The sequence below is a fragment of the Pelobates fuscus genome, chromosome 10 (assembly GCF_036172605.1).
Source record: "Pelobates fuscus isolate aPelFus1 chromosome 10, aPelFus1.pri, whole genome shotgun sequence".
Classification (NCBI taxonomy): domain Eukaryota; kingdom Metazoa; phylum Chordata; class Amphibia; order Anura; family Pelobatidae; genus Pelobates; species Pelobates fuscus.
Window position 1 is genome coordinate 580467 of NC_086326.1, and position 14783 is coordinate 595249.

General features: G+C 48.1%; 1 protein-coding gene across 1 annotated transcript in view; it reads left to right on the forward strand.

The window, feature by feature from the left end:
* Positions 1–14783, forward strand: part of LOC134575542 (ovostatin-like) — a 279761-nt gene that overhangs the window by 119900 nt on the left and 145078 nt on the right. Inside the window, exon 14 of the mRNA XM_063434840.1 lies at positions 6339–6481. Within this exon, the coding sequence (XP_063290910.1) occupies positions 6339–6481 (143 nt within the window). The remainder of the gene's footprint in view (positions 1–6338; positions 6482–14783) is intronic.

Below are 14783 nucleotides of genomic sequence, written 5' to 3' on the forward strand. Positions count from 1 at the left end.
TGATGCTGGACGTCCTCATGGAGTCCAGCGTAAAAGATCCCCATAGAAAGCATTGAGTAATGCTTTCCTATGGGCGAGTTTGAATGCGAGTGCGCCTATGGCCACGCATGTCCATTAGGCTCCACTTGGGAGCTGACGTCAATGGAGGAGGAGAGGTCACAAGTGCCAAGAGAGCCCGGCGCAGGATTAAGGTAAGCAAATAAATGGTTAATGGTTAAACCTAAATGGTGACAAGGGCTCTATAGCGTTAGGAATACATATTTGTCGCTATAGTGTCCCTTTAAGTATGAAAAAAAGGTGAGCATCAGCAAAGCAAACTGAATGAGGTCTCTCAGCATGATGATTTTATAACAAGACACGGAGGCTCATATTGCATATCCCTTTCTTTACTGTCCACCAATAGCAGCAAAGAATACAAACAGAATGAAAAAATAATGAACATACAGTAACATAGACCCCTCCCCGCTCAGGCCCCAGTTTAATAGGCAGCACTTCCCTTCCATTTCCCTCTTTCTTTGCTGCTCCGACACAAAGATAAGTATATGTCACACTTTCTCTCTGTTTACTTGTGTATTACCTGCTATTGATATTATTATTGATATCCTTGCATTACACTGTATAGGGTTATCTGTTATTGATTCTTTTATTGTCTTCTATTTTTATTTATTAGAGATTTGATTATTTGTTTTTTCTCTACTTGCTTGATGCTTTACATCTGTGTGTTTTTCCTGTGTACCCAGGGTCCAGACCTCCCCTGTCATATACTTCTGTTTATTACCCCCTTTTCACTTGACCCTGTCCTTGTGACTTTTCCTTACTTCCGTCTTGCTGTTATCTTTCCCTGTCCCTTGGCAAAATTTTGCGCCCGTTCTCCACTGTATTCGGCTGTTTTCGTGCACAAATTAAGCCCATTCGTCTGATTCGTCACGTACACATGCTGCTCACGTTTTCCCGGCGGATAGCACCATTCGCCTGTTTGCCGCGTTCGACTAATTATTAATCTATCTATTTCCACGAATTTGTTTCTTTTCTACCGAATGTTCGGTTTTCTTTAACTTAGCGAATTTTCACAATATTTTGCAGCGAATCTCGCGAGATTGCCAGCGGCCATTTTCTGACTTCCTGTCTTCCTCCCTACCTTGTGTGTGCATGTGCCACTGGTCTGGGCCTTGGTGAGATCGCTTTTATTCCTGTTTGCTTCAGTTTTGGGTGACTAACCCATACTATTCTAATATCTAATTAGGGATTAGGTCCTTCATTCTCCATTATGCCTAAACCCAGACTACCTTCTGGATCCCCACCCTCTGGGAAGACTGATGCCCCATTTATTTTGGGTGAGGCCCCTGTCACCTCGGACACTTCACGCACCCTGATAGACAGAACCACCCACTCTGAAGGGGCACAATTCTTAGCGCTAGTGACAGATGCCATTATGGCAGCCATGGGGTCCATATCATCTACCCTCTCCCATACTATTTCTCAGGCCCTTTTGCCACGTCCTTCAGACGAGCATTGCTCGGGCTCCACAACGCCACTATCGCGTCCTGCTGTGGACCCGCCGGTCGCCCCAGAAAGCGTGTCCCATCCACGCAAAAGAGCCTTTCTGCGCCAGGCAGAACAGGCACGGCTATGGAAATGTGCCAGAGCACAGTTAGAGAGCGACTCCAACTCAGATATCGGGTCAGGTGAGGAGGCTAAGATTGAGTGGGACAGTGACTCTGATATGGATGCCGCAGATGTGGGCTTTGACCTCCTTCCCTCTGCTCAGGCAGAGACGTCCGGAGGTGATACAGGGACTAGGCACCCCGCGGCTGCGGGGTCTGCCCTCGTTGATCCGTTGGGTGTCCCACTCTTCGACCCGGATGACCTACACCATCCGAGGTCGGCAGAGTGGCTCCCGGCCGACCACGTTGCTACGTACCTTGAGAATTGGGTATGGTAACAAATTGAGGGCGGAGTGTCCCAGGCCTGTGGTGCCCAATAAAGTATGTGACACTCCTGAGGTAGACCCCAAAATGACACAGTTCCTCACTAAACTGGTCTGGAAGGGGCTAGAATCTGCCTTGAAATCTTGCCAGGATAAACACCTGGATATATTCGGTCCCCTGGGCAAATTGTTTGACTTGGTGGAAGACGCCAGAGCGGGGAACCGCATGGTTGACCCTGAAGACCTACGTGGTTGGGTCCAGAGAGCAATTTGTATTGCCTGGAGTGTTAACACCTCCCTCTCTATAGAACAGCCTAAAGCCATCTTATTTAAGATTAAACCAAAACTCGCCCTCACAGAAGCTGGTAAGGACGCCCAAGACTCACTCTTCGGCGATTCCTTTATTAAAGATTTAGGGCGTTTTGTTGGGGAATTTACAGCCCTTGACAAGGCCCAAGCCTCCATGAGACGGGTATTCCAGGGGCGGGTCTCCACCAGGGCCGGCAGATTCAGGAGCCGTCTGTCCGGCCGTACCTACTTCCAATCTCATGGCACAGGACGAGGCTCCTTACAGCAACGTACTAACTACCAGGAGACTAATTCCCGTCCCACTTTCTTCCCATCATGTGGACGCCAGTTGCGATCCAGAGGTTTCCGGGGCAACTCCAGTTCCAGACGACCCTACGGTGAGTTCCCTCATACCTCGTATTTCTTCTCTTGTTTGTGTAGGGGGCAGACTCCAGCATTTTTTCTCAGCTTGGTCACAGATTACCTCAGACCCTTAGGCGGTGACCACTGTTCGGGGTTTCCAGATAGAACTAGTGGGGCACCTTGTACACATTCCCCCTCCTCGACCGATCTGCTTCTCACTCCGGGATCGCAGATTGATCGACAAAGAACTCTCCACCCTCCTTGTCAAAGGGGCTATAGAACGGGCACCTCTCAACCCCGCAGGTGTCATAAGAAACATTTTCCTGGTGGAAAAGAAAGGCGGTCAAAAGATACCCGTCATAAATCTGTGCCCCCTCAATGCCATGGTTCGGTACCGCCATTTCAAGATGGAGGGTATTCACCTGCTACGAGACTGGTTAGCAAAACTAGATCTCAAAGATGCATACCTGACTGTACCTATTGCGGTGACATCCCGAGACCTACTCCGCTTCCACTGGCGGCACAAAATTTTGGCGATTTACCTGCCTGCCCTTTGGCCTCTCCTCAGCACCGTGGTGCTTCACGAAACTGCTACGACCTGCGATGGCCTGGTTGCGCAGTCGGGGAGTTCGTCTAATCATATACCTAGACGACATCCTCCTCATGACTCAGGAGCGCTCCACTCTCCTTACGCACCTACGGTTGGCCATAAACCTCCTTTCCCGCTTGAGATTCATTATCAACTGGGAAAAGTCATGCCTGACCAATGCCACTCGCATGGAATTCCTAGGGTTCCTTGTGTAGTCGGGGGAGGCGACTCTGAGCCTGCCGATGACCAAGATTCGTTCCACCCGCAGAGAGCTTCACAGGGCCCTCATCCGGCCCCAGCTCACTTTGCGACAGCTTTCACGGCTCATTGGCCTACTGACCTCGTCTATACAGGCAGTATTTCCGGGCCCGCTCCACTACCAAGCGCTGCAGCGCCTGAAAATAGCGCTCCTAAGGGCCGGTGCATCCTACGTGGATCTGGTGTCCCAGGACAGCGAAACAAAGGACGAATTGCGATGGTGGATCCTCAACCTGTCCGCGTGGAACGGCAAAGCGATCTTCGGCTCGCTGCCAGAGTTCATGATCGACTCCGATGCAAGCCTCCATGGCTGGGGGGCCCATTGCGAGGGAGTTTCGACAGGAGACTATTGGTCGGAATCCGAATACCGGCTACACATCAATGCACTGGAGCTCTAGGCAGGCTCCTTCGCCATCCGCAGTTTTGCGAGGGACCGGGCCACGGCATGCATCCGGCTCTGCATGGACAATGTCTCGGCAGTGAGATATGTCAGCCACCTGGGCGGTACACAGTCTGCGGTGTTGGCCAGATTGGCGAAAGACTTTTGGGAGTTTTGCCTAGAACAGAACCTGACGGTCTATGCGGAATACTTACCTGGTCTGCACAACGTTCAAGCGGACTGGGGGTCACGATATCTTTCAGACACCAGCGACTGGAGATTGGACACGGATGTGTTCTCCAGTATATCATCTCTCTGGGGTCCCTTTACCATCCACCTCTTCGCATCCTGGCTCAACACCCAGCTGTCACGTTTCTTCAGCTGGAGGCCGGACCCGACGGCGGAGGCAGTAGACGCCTTCCTGCAAGACTGGAGCGGAGGCCTCCTGTATGCTTTCTCCCCATTCTCCATGATTCCCCGCTTACTCCTGCAGACCCGCAGACACCGGGCCGAGTTGATCATGGTGACCCCCTTCTGGGAGACACAGTCATGGTTCCCCCAAATGCTCGAGATGACAATGGACTATCCCCGACTACTGCCGTCGTTCCATGAATTGCTGCTGGACCCGATGGGACGATGTCACCCCCTCCAGTTGGAAGGCTCCCTTCCGCTTCTGGCATGGTGGATCTCCGGGGACCGTGGGAGATCCAGGGAGTTTTGGAAACAACTAGACTACTGTTGGCGGAAGCATGGCCTCCCAGCACTAGACGGGCATATGGGTCAGCTTGGCGAGCTTGGGCTGGCTGGTGCCTGGCTATGGACGCGGATCCCGTTTCTGCTCCTGCAACCATGGTCCTGAAATGTCTGACTTCCCTCTTCGAGGCGCGGAAGGCTTACCGGACTATCATCCTCAACTGGTCTGCCATCTCTTCGACTCATCAAGCCTATGACGGATGCCCCGCTGGGCAACACCCCTTAGTGTGGCGACTCCTTAAGGGCCCTCGATTCTCCCGACCACCCAGGCCTCGCTACTCCATGACCTGGGATGTCTACGTTGTGTTGTCTTTTCTCTCATTCTGGCCCGCTAACTCTGCACTCTCCTTAAAACAATTATCAGCCAAGTTTGTTTGCCTGCTCTGCCTTGTCTCATGCAAGAGGGTCTCGGATGTCAGAGCTCTGGACTTTGACGCCAGGTCATACACCCCAGATGGGGTAACGTTCAACATCAGTCGACGGACAAAGACATCTATCAAATCGGTGTCCTACCCGAGTTTCCCTACCTCTCCGGCATTGTGTCCAGTGGCTTGCCTACGCGAATATGAAGATCGCACCAAACTTCACCATACCGCTGTTTCTCCACAGCTGTTTTTATCCTTTCATCCTCCTTTCCACCCGGTGTCTAGCACCACTTTGTCAAGCTGAGTGAAGTGGTTATTGTCTCAGGCGGGCATTAACACCACAGTCTTTGGTGCCCATTCGGTCCGGGGGGCCTCGGCCTCTTCGATGATGACTGCAGGTGCGCGTCTGGAGGATCTCATGAGGACGGCTGATTGATCAAGGGAATCTACTTTCCGGGAATTTTACTTTCGACCAGCCCCGCATACATTTGCTGCAGTAGTGGACCAGCTTTAAACTTGCAATATGAGCCTCCGTGTCTTGTTAAAAATTGCATGATTTTGCTATTACATGACGAAAAGTCATGATTTTATTAAAGACGCGGAGGCGAGTATTGTCCCACCCATGTTATATTTTCTAATGTTATGTATTTATTTCCCACTCAGTTTGTTGTATGTTGGGACGAGTTACATCGAATGGTTTGGTATGGTAAGTGGGGATGTATCGTAATGGAGGTGTTTATGTACCTTGATTTGTTTAATCACTCTGAATTGTGGGGCTGTAGATATGTGGGGTTTTACTTAGTCTGGCCTTGAAATTGGTTGCAAGTATCGACTTTAACCTGTGGGCTCCTGTTCCTTTATGTTTTCACAGCCTGATCCGACAAGATGGAATGCCATGCTTCAGCTTGTGAGGACTCCCCCCGCTGATAGAGTTTGGTCCTACGATAATCCGGTTGTGCTTCTCTGTTGTTGAAGTGTTATCCTCTTCAGTTCTAAGTTGTCTACTTATTGGACATTATCGCTGTTCTTGGTTTTTGACATTGTTTTTCTACGGTCGCATTTTCAGAAAGAGGGAAATGGAAGGGAAGTGCTGCCTATTATACTGGGGCCTGAGCGGGGAGGGGCCTATGATACTGTATGTTCATTATTTTTTATTCTATTTGCATTCTTTGCTGCTATTGGTAGACAGTAAAGAAAGGGATATGCAATACTCACCTCTGTGTCTTTAATAAAATCATGACTTTTCGTCATGTAATAGCAAAATCATGCAATTGTATCTTATATTACTGATTGTGTACAAATGTTTCTACTGAGAGCTATTTATTGTGTGCTTTTGTATTAAATGTGTGTTAAATCTCCTCCTATTAATGCCTTGCTCTTTCTTTCCTAGACTAAATGTAATACTTTTCTTTACAGCTCTGAATGGCACATTTTCGATTGATCTTTCTGTAACCTCGGAATGGGCTCCCTCTGCCCAGCTCATCGTGTATGCTCTACCGGAAGAGGAGCTTGTGGCAGACACTGCTAATCTCAATGTAGATACATGCTTTCAAAACCAGGTATGATTAGAAACATAGAAACATAGAAACATAGAATGTGACGGCAGATAAGAACCATTCGGCCCATCTAGTCTGCCCAGTTTTCTAAATACTTTCATTAGTCCCTGGCATTATCTTATAGTTAGGATAGCCTTATGCCTATCCCATGCATGCTTAAACTCCTTCACTGTGTAGTCCCAGAAGATTGGAAGTTGGCGAATGTTGTGCCCATTCACAAGAAAGGTAATAGGGAGGAGTCGGGCAACTATAGGCCAGTAAGCCTTACTTCAGTAGTGGGGAAAGTGATGGAAACCATGTTAAAGGATAGGATTGTTGAACATCTAAAAACACATGGATTTCAAGATCAGAGACAACATGGGTTTACTTCATGGAGATCATGCCAAACTAATCTTATTGATTATTTTGATTGGGTAACTAAAATTATAGATCAGGGTGGTGCAGTAGACATTGCTTACCTAGATTTCAGTAAGGCTTTTGACACTGTTGCACATAGAAGGCTTATCAATAAACTGCAATCTTTAAGTTTGGATTCCAATATTGTTGAATGGGTAAGGCAGTGGCTGAGTGACAGGCAACAGAGGGTTGTAGTCAATGGAGTATATTCAAAGCTTGGGCTTGTCACCAGTGGGGTACCTCAGGGATCTGTACTTGGACCCATTCTCTTTAATATTTTTATTAGTGATATTGCAGAAGGTCTTGATGGTAAGGTATGTCTTTTTGCTGATGATACTAAGATATGTAACAGGGTTGATGTTCCAGGAGGGATAAACCAAATGGCTAATGATTTATAAAAATGGTCAGAGCTGTGGCAACTAACATTTAATGTGGATAAGTACAAGATAATGCACCTTGGATGTAAAAACCCAAGGGGAGAGTATAGGATATTTGATACCCTACTAACCTCAACATCTGAGGAAAGGGATTTAGGAGTGATTATTTCTGATGACTTAAAGGTAGGCAGACAATGTAATAGAGCAGCAGGAAATGCTAGCAGAATGCTTGGTTGTATAGGGAGAGGTATTAGCAGTAGAAAGAGGGAAGTTCTCATGCCATTGTACAGAACACCGGTGAGACCTCACTTGGAGTATTGTATGCAGTACTGGAGACCATATCTTCAGAAGGATATTGATACCTTAGAGAGAGTTCAGAGAAGGGCTACTAAACTGGTTCATGGATTGCAGGATAAAACTTACCAGGAAAGGTTAAAGGATCTTAACATGTATAGCTTGGAGGAAAGACGAGACAGGGATAGAAACATTTAAATACATAAGGGGAATCAACACAGTAAAGGAGAAGACTATATTTAAAAGAAGAAAAACTACCACAACAAGAGGACATAGTATTAAATTAGAGGGGCAAAGGTTTAAAAATAATTTCAGAAAGTATTACTTTACTGAGAGGGTAGTGGATGCATGGAATAGCCTTCCAGCTGAAGTGGTAGAGGTTAACACAGTGAGGGAGTTTAAGCATGTGTGGGATAGGCATAAGGCTATCCTAACTATAAGATAAGGCCAGGGACTAATAAAAGTATTTTGAAATATTGGGCAGACTAGATGGGCCGAATGGTTCTTAGCTGCCGTCACATTCTATGTTTCTATGTAACCTCTACCACTTCAGCTGGAAGGCTATTACATGCATCCACTACCCTCTCAGTAAAGTAATACTCCTTGATATTATTTTAAAACCTTTGCCCCTCTAAGATTATGTTGTGGTAGTTTTTCTTCTTTTAAGTATAGTCTCCTCCTTTACTGATTCCCTTTATGTATTTAAATGTTTCTATCATATCCCCCCATCTCGTCTTTTCTCCAAGCTATACATGTTAAGATCCTTTAACCTTTCCTTGTAAGTTTTATCCTGGTTAGTGTATGAAATATGATAAAATAGTATGTGACGGAACCCACTGCTTATTTGTGTGTTTTCCCCCTGTATTGTGTGGTCCCTCTGTGTTCCCCTATGTATTTTCTATGCCTTTTATATATTGTGCCTGCATATGCAGCTGTGGGTCCCCTCCCCCCTCCTTTTGTAAATGTAGTGTCTGCCTGGACCTCTCCCTCCTTTTCCCCTCTCCCTTTTCTTGTCACAGCAGGACGTTGCCACAGAGACATTTCCAGCCTAGTTTAACCTAGATGTTTTGTCCATCCTCCCTCCCCCTTCAGCTTCTTGGGATTGAAATCCCTGTTGTTTTTTGTGTTGGAGACCCCATGTAGGGATCTGTTCCTGTAAAACCATGTGTACAACATAAACAGAGTCATTTCTGCTGTACCTCCAGGACTGTGTTTTGTCCAGTTAGTCGGGGGAAAATTGATGCTTGCGTGTTGTAAGGGTTCCTGAACTGCTGAAGGAAGGTGTAACGGCACCCGCAGGCATAAAAGGGTTTAAAATCCGTTTAGAGGATATTCCCTTCCAAAGACACAGGCACAGCTACTGTAGACACCAATACAGCGAACCAGAGAAGCATATGAATGCCGTAAACAGCTGAACCGGAACCATGCGAATGCTGTAAACAGCCGAATAGGATAAAACATACGAATAGGTTTACACTCCTAGCAGTCAAACTGGAACAGCATACAGTAAATCCCCCCAAGAACAAGACAAAGCTCCGTGTTGAGGGTTAAGCAGTGAACAGCCAGAGCTGTGAGTTTATTGTTCTTATATACACATTAGTAACACCCACAGGGTTTTGGAAAACAACCAATAAACACGTACAATACACTCAGACACTCCCACACAAAATCTTCCCCTCTGCCTGTGATACAATTACCTTACACAATGTGTAATGTAATTTTCACAAGCAGAGAAATACAGTTTTTCCACATTATTCATAACTTTAAAATTATGCATCACATTCACATAAACTTACATTTTCAGAATCAGCATACTCCAAATACGAACATATGTCAAAATCATCCACATTGGTCCATTGGTTCAAAAGATAGATCGAAGTCCTTTGTGACCAAAGGAAGCATGGCTTTTCTGCCCAAAACCAGTTCCACAGAGTCTTCTATCCTGGAGATAATTGAGAAGTAATCCAATTATCTCCAAGGACAGAGGAAAAACTCCATTAAGCACATGGCAGTAAAAAGACAGTAAAATACAATAAAATACACAAGGTTACATTTATTACATAAAATACAGACATGCAACATATCCCCAGTTAGCTTAGGTCTGAGCACACATTATTACTGAATGGCGATCAGACCACACACATACAGTTCAATTGCCATAGAGCCAAAGTCTTTCCCATAGTCTTTCATTATACGAATGGGCTCCATGGCATAGTTATCTGGGGTATCCCCGCTCAAACAGGGCAAGCACCGAATGACCCGGCTTTCATGTCTTTGCAGGGGAAAATCAAACGTTTCAACATGGGGCCATAGTCTAAAGGCAGCAGGCGGGCAACCAGGCTCCTCCAATGCACAGTGGCGAGATTGGTCTCGTCACAGAAGGGAAATAGTGGAGATAACCGGTCAGGTTACCCGTGTTCCGCTACATTTGGTGGCAGCTGTGGGCTGGTCCTTCCCAGCCGTGCAGAACCAGTGTTTGTGAACAGAATCAACTGATGGACTACTCCACGTTAAAGCAACAAACGTTGCAGAAATTGCTGGAGGCTAGAGGGGAATCAGTATGCCTCTGACCCAAGGCATACCTGGTCGCTCCCCTCATGGAGGACGACCAAATGTGCGGCGTGGCCGCTGCACAGCCACCAGCAGGTGAGAAAGATGCCCTGGACAAGGAAATGGATAGTCGCTTGGCATACTACGGTGAGAGGCCCTCTTCGGAGATCATGACCTAGATCTTTGCCGAGGCCTCTTGGCGTAGAGGGCATGGGCGAACCCTGCATCCAGCCCTGATCAGCGGGCTGGGGAAGTCCCGGGGGTTCCAGCCAGCCCAGAGCCAAAGCCCAAACTACCCTACCAAACCTTCAAAAAGTTTGCAGAGTTAGAGGACTTTTTGCAGGACTTTGAGTGCCTCTGCCTGTTACATGAGATTGCCCCTCCTGGCTGGGAGGGGCAATCTCATGTAACAGGCCCCTCCTGAGATTGCCCCTCCTGGCTGGGAACCTCACGGGGAAAGCTGCGAATGCTTACCGGGATGTCCCCAAGGAAGACCTGCGGAACTATGCAGCTGTGAAACAGGTCCTGTTGATGAGGTATGCCATCACCCCAGAGGCATACCACCGGAAGTTCAGAGAACTGAAAAAGGGGTCCCAAGACTCCCTCGCTGAGTGGGCTTGCCGCCTGAACAAGGCAGCCCAAAGCTGGGTGCAGTCCCAGCAGGCAATGACCCCTGAGGAAGTGCTAAAGCTGTTCCTGTTGGAACATTTCTACAATGAGCTACTTACAGAGATTCAAGATTCGGTAAGAGACCGACAGCCTAAGACCCGGAACAGAAGTGTGACGAGACCAATCTAGCCACTGTGCATTGAAGGAGCCTGGTTGCCTGCCTGCTGCCTTTTGACTATGGACCAGCATTAAAATACTTTATTTTCCTATGCAAAAAGGTCTATTCATGTATTTCTGCTCTGGCGTTCGGTAGATTCTCGGATTTACTGAAGGAACTCATTTAACCCAGATAGCTATGCCATGGAGCCTATTCGTGTAATAAAAGACTTTGGCTCCATGGCAATTGAACTGTATGTGTGTGGTCGGAGAGCCATTCAGTAATAATGTGCGCTCAGACCTAAGCTATCTGGGGATATGTTGCATGTCTGTATTTTATGTAATAAATGTAACCTTGTGTATTTTATTGTATTTTACTGTCTTTTTACTGCCATGTGCTTAATGGAGTTTTGCCTCTGTCCTTGGAGATAATTGGATTACTTCCCAATTATCTCCAGGATAGAAGACTCTGTGGAACTGGTTTTGGGCAGAAAAGCCATGCTTCCTTTGGTCACAAAGGACTTTGATCTATCTTATGAACCTATGGACCAATGTGGATGTTTTGACATATGTTCGTATTTGGAGTATGCTGATTCTGAAAATGTAAGTTTATGTGAATGTGATGCATAATTTTAAAGTTATGAATAATGTGGAAAAACTGTATTTCTCTGCCTGTGATAATTACATTACCCATTGTGTAAGGTAATTGTATCACAGGCAGAGAGGAGGATTTTGTGTGGGAGTGTCTGAGTGTATTGTACGTGTTTATTGATTGTTTTCCAAAACACTGTGGGTGGTACTAATGTTTTTTTTTTTTTTAAGAACAATAAACCCACAGCTCTGTCTGTTTCTGCTTGACCCTCAAAATGGAGCCTTGTCTTGTTCTTGGGGGGATTTATTGTATGCTGTTCCAGTTTGACTGCTAGGAGTGTAAACCTATTCATATGTTTTTTCCTATTCGGCTGTTTACAGCATTCGTATGGTTCCGGTTCAGCTGTTTACGGCATTCAAATGCTTCTCCGGTTCGGTGGATTGGTGTCTACAGGAGCTGTGCCTTTGTCTCTGGAAGGGAAGATCTACTAAACGGTGGGGGAACCCCTTTTATGCCTGGGGGTGCCGTTACAGGAAGCATCCCAAAAAGCAGATGAGTACGCAGACACCAGGCGACCCCAGCGTCCGGCGACCACCCCAATCCACCAAACTGGCACCCCACCCCGAGGCTCTCCGGCTACCGTACCAACACAGAGGGCCCCAAGCCAGGCAGCCAGTCCGTGTCACCAGTGCCAACAATGGGGTCATTACAAGAGGGATTGCCCTCATATGTGGGACCGGTCCGCGTGGATCCATCAAGGGGGCCTCTCCAGCACCACGAGCCGCTGCCCACTGTTATTAGGCAGCCCCCACCTATGGACCCAACCCCAACGAGGAAGCCTAGAGCGCCCTGCATGAAGCCGACTCCATACAGACTGCCACAGATAATTGGGACTGTGGCGGAACCAGCCTCGCCACTGGCATTGGAGAAGACTGATTGCCAGCCTCCTGCCATGTGACTATGGCCCCTGGGATGTATTGCCTGCTCTCCTGTACTGCTGAGGATTGCTACCAACCAGGTGGATTTGGCTATGGAGCTTGTCTAGTGCCCTCTGTTGGTAGCAACAGCAATATGCACTACCTGAATAGCAAGACTGGTTCATTTGCATATTCGGGTAGATTTGCATATTGCTAATTTTGCAGGCACGTGAGATATATTCTGTTAATTATTGTCTCCCCCACCTCTTTAAAAATATGCCATTGTGTTATAATAAGTCACTGTATGTTGCCTGCTATGATTTGACTGTTTGTAATTTTATTGAGTTTTCACAGCAATGTTAATGTAATGACCATATGGGCTAGTCCCAAGGAAAATAAAGGTTTAGACAGTTCTACTTCACCCTCAATCTAGAGTCCTGTCTCTTATTGGGGGAATTGCTATGCTCTGCATACTCCCTTAGCTAATTGTTCCTGCTTCACTCTCATGGAGGAGAGGTTCACCCACTGGAACCTGGAGCCTTGTCGTAGGTCCAGGGTGGGTAGGAGACGGCAAGACCCAAACCAAGCTGCGGCGGTTCGTGGGGTCTACGGTGGTGTCTGGCGGAGCGCTTGGAGCCCTCTGTAAGCGCTAGGAGCATCCTTCAACGGAGTTACCCGGTCGGGGTGCCAGGTGATCCGAAACACCTACCCGTTGACAGGTGTCACAAGTACTACAATATACCCGCACATCTCGGTTAAAATTGGGCCAGAAGAAATTTTGGGTGATCCTATGAGCTGTGCGGCGGGACCCTAGATGTCCAGCTAATGCCCAATCTGCCCAATCCGCAGAATCTTTTGCCAGTATTTCGCAGGCACCACCAGCTGTCGATTCTGCAGAGGGGTACCCCTTTTCTGGGAAGGTTTAGGGATCCTATACAGCCTATCTCCCACCCACTCATAACGTTCCCCATCTACCCCCTCTTTCCCAGCATCTGCCCTAGCCCTATACTTCTGAAGGGTCGGATCCTCCCGGGTTTCCCTCCCGTATGCCTCTGGGGTATCCCAGCCTAAGGGGGCCTGATCTAGGGTACAAGTCGGGGGAGAGAGTCTTACCTGGGTCTCAGCAGCAGGTGGGCTGCTCTCGGCGGCACAGGTCTGGGCATGGGTCGTCACAGCGTTAACCTCAGCGGGACCCATCGGGGCGTATACAGAAACAAGGGGGGCCAAATCATTTCCAAGGAGAACGTCAGCTGGCAAATCCCTCATGACCCCCACATTCACATGCCTAGCACCCACCCCCCAATCCAAATGTACCCAGGCAACAGGCAGGCGGAACACGGCGCCCCCTGCTACTCTCACAGCCACAGTGTCTCCGGTGTGCTGGTTCACAGACACCAAGTTATTTTGATGTAAGGTCATGATGCACTGGTATCTCGCAGACTACTGACCTCCTTCCCATTCACTTTAACCAATTGCCAGTGCTGCTGTCTATTGTCCCGGTGGGCAGCTTGCACGGGGTCTGCTTCATGCAGGATGCCCCAACATTCCTCCTCCTCTACACAGTGGGCAGCAGGTTGAGGGTTCCGCTGGTTTCCGCCGGTGGGTTTCCTCCAGGACTGGGCTTGGTTAGCGGTATTTAGCGGACTCTCTGGTCTCTTGTGTCCTAGCTGCTTGCAGCCAAAACACCGGATGGGCTGGGAGTAGTCCCGTAAGTTAAACCGGGGTGGCTGAGGGTAGTTAGTGGCTGGAGGTGGTGCTGGAGTGCGGTGCGCCGGGGTTTGGTAGGCGGTAGCGGCTGGGGTTGCTGCTGGTCGGTACTCCACTCTGGCAGGAGTCTTGGTGGTAGCACTGTCCAGTTTACGGGCATCCTTATAGTCATCTGCCAGGCGGACTGCTTCATGCAGGGTGGAGGGTTAAGGTCCCGGACCCACTCTCTGACTCCTGTGGATAATTTATCAAAGCAATGTTCCAGCAAGAACATCTGTAGCACCTCTTCCCCGGATACGGCTTGGCACCCCGCCATCCAGTGAGCTGTTGTGCGGTGTACCTTACATGCCCATTCAACATAGGAATCTCCGGCTAGTTTAGCAGTGTCTCTGAACCGCCTCCGGTATGCCTCCGGTGTAACGGCATACCTGGAGAGCAGAGCTTCTTTCACGACATTATAATCCCCGATCTCCTCATCAGGAATGGCACAAAAAGCCTCACTGGCCCGGCCGGATAATTTTCCGGACAATATAGTGAACCAGTCTTCTGCGGGTACCTTGTGTAGAGCACATTGCCGCTCGAAATCAGCAAGGTACCCATCAATCTCTCCTTCTGATTCAATGAAGGGTTTAAATGCTGCAAACTGTACTTTTTTCCTTTCCACCGGGACTACTGTGACTTGGGCTGCTGCAGTAGGTTGGCCCCCA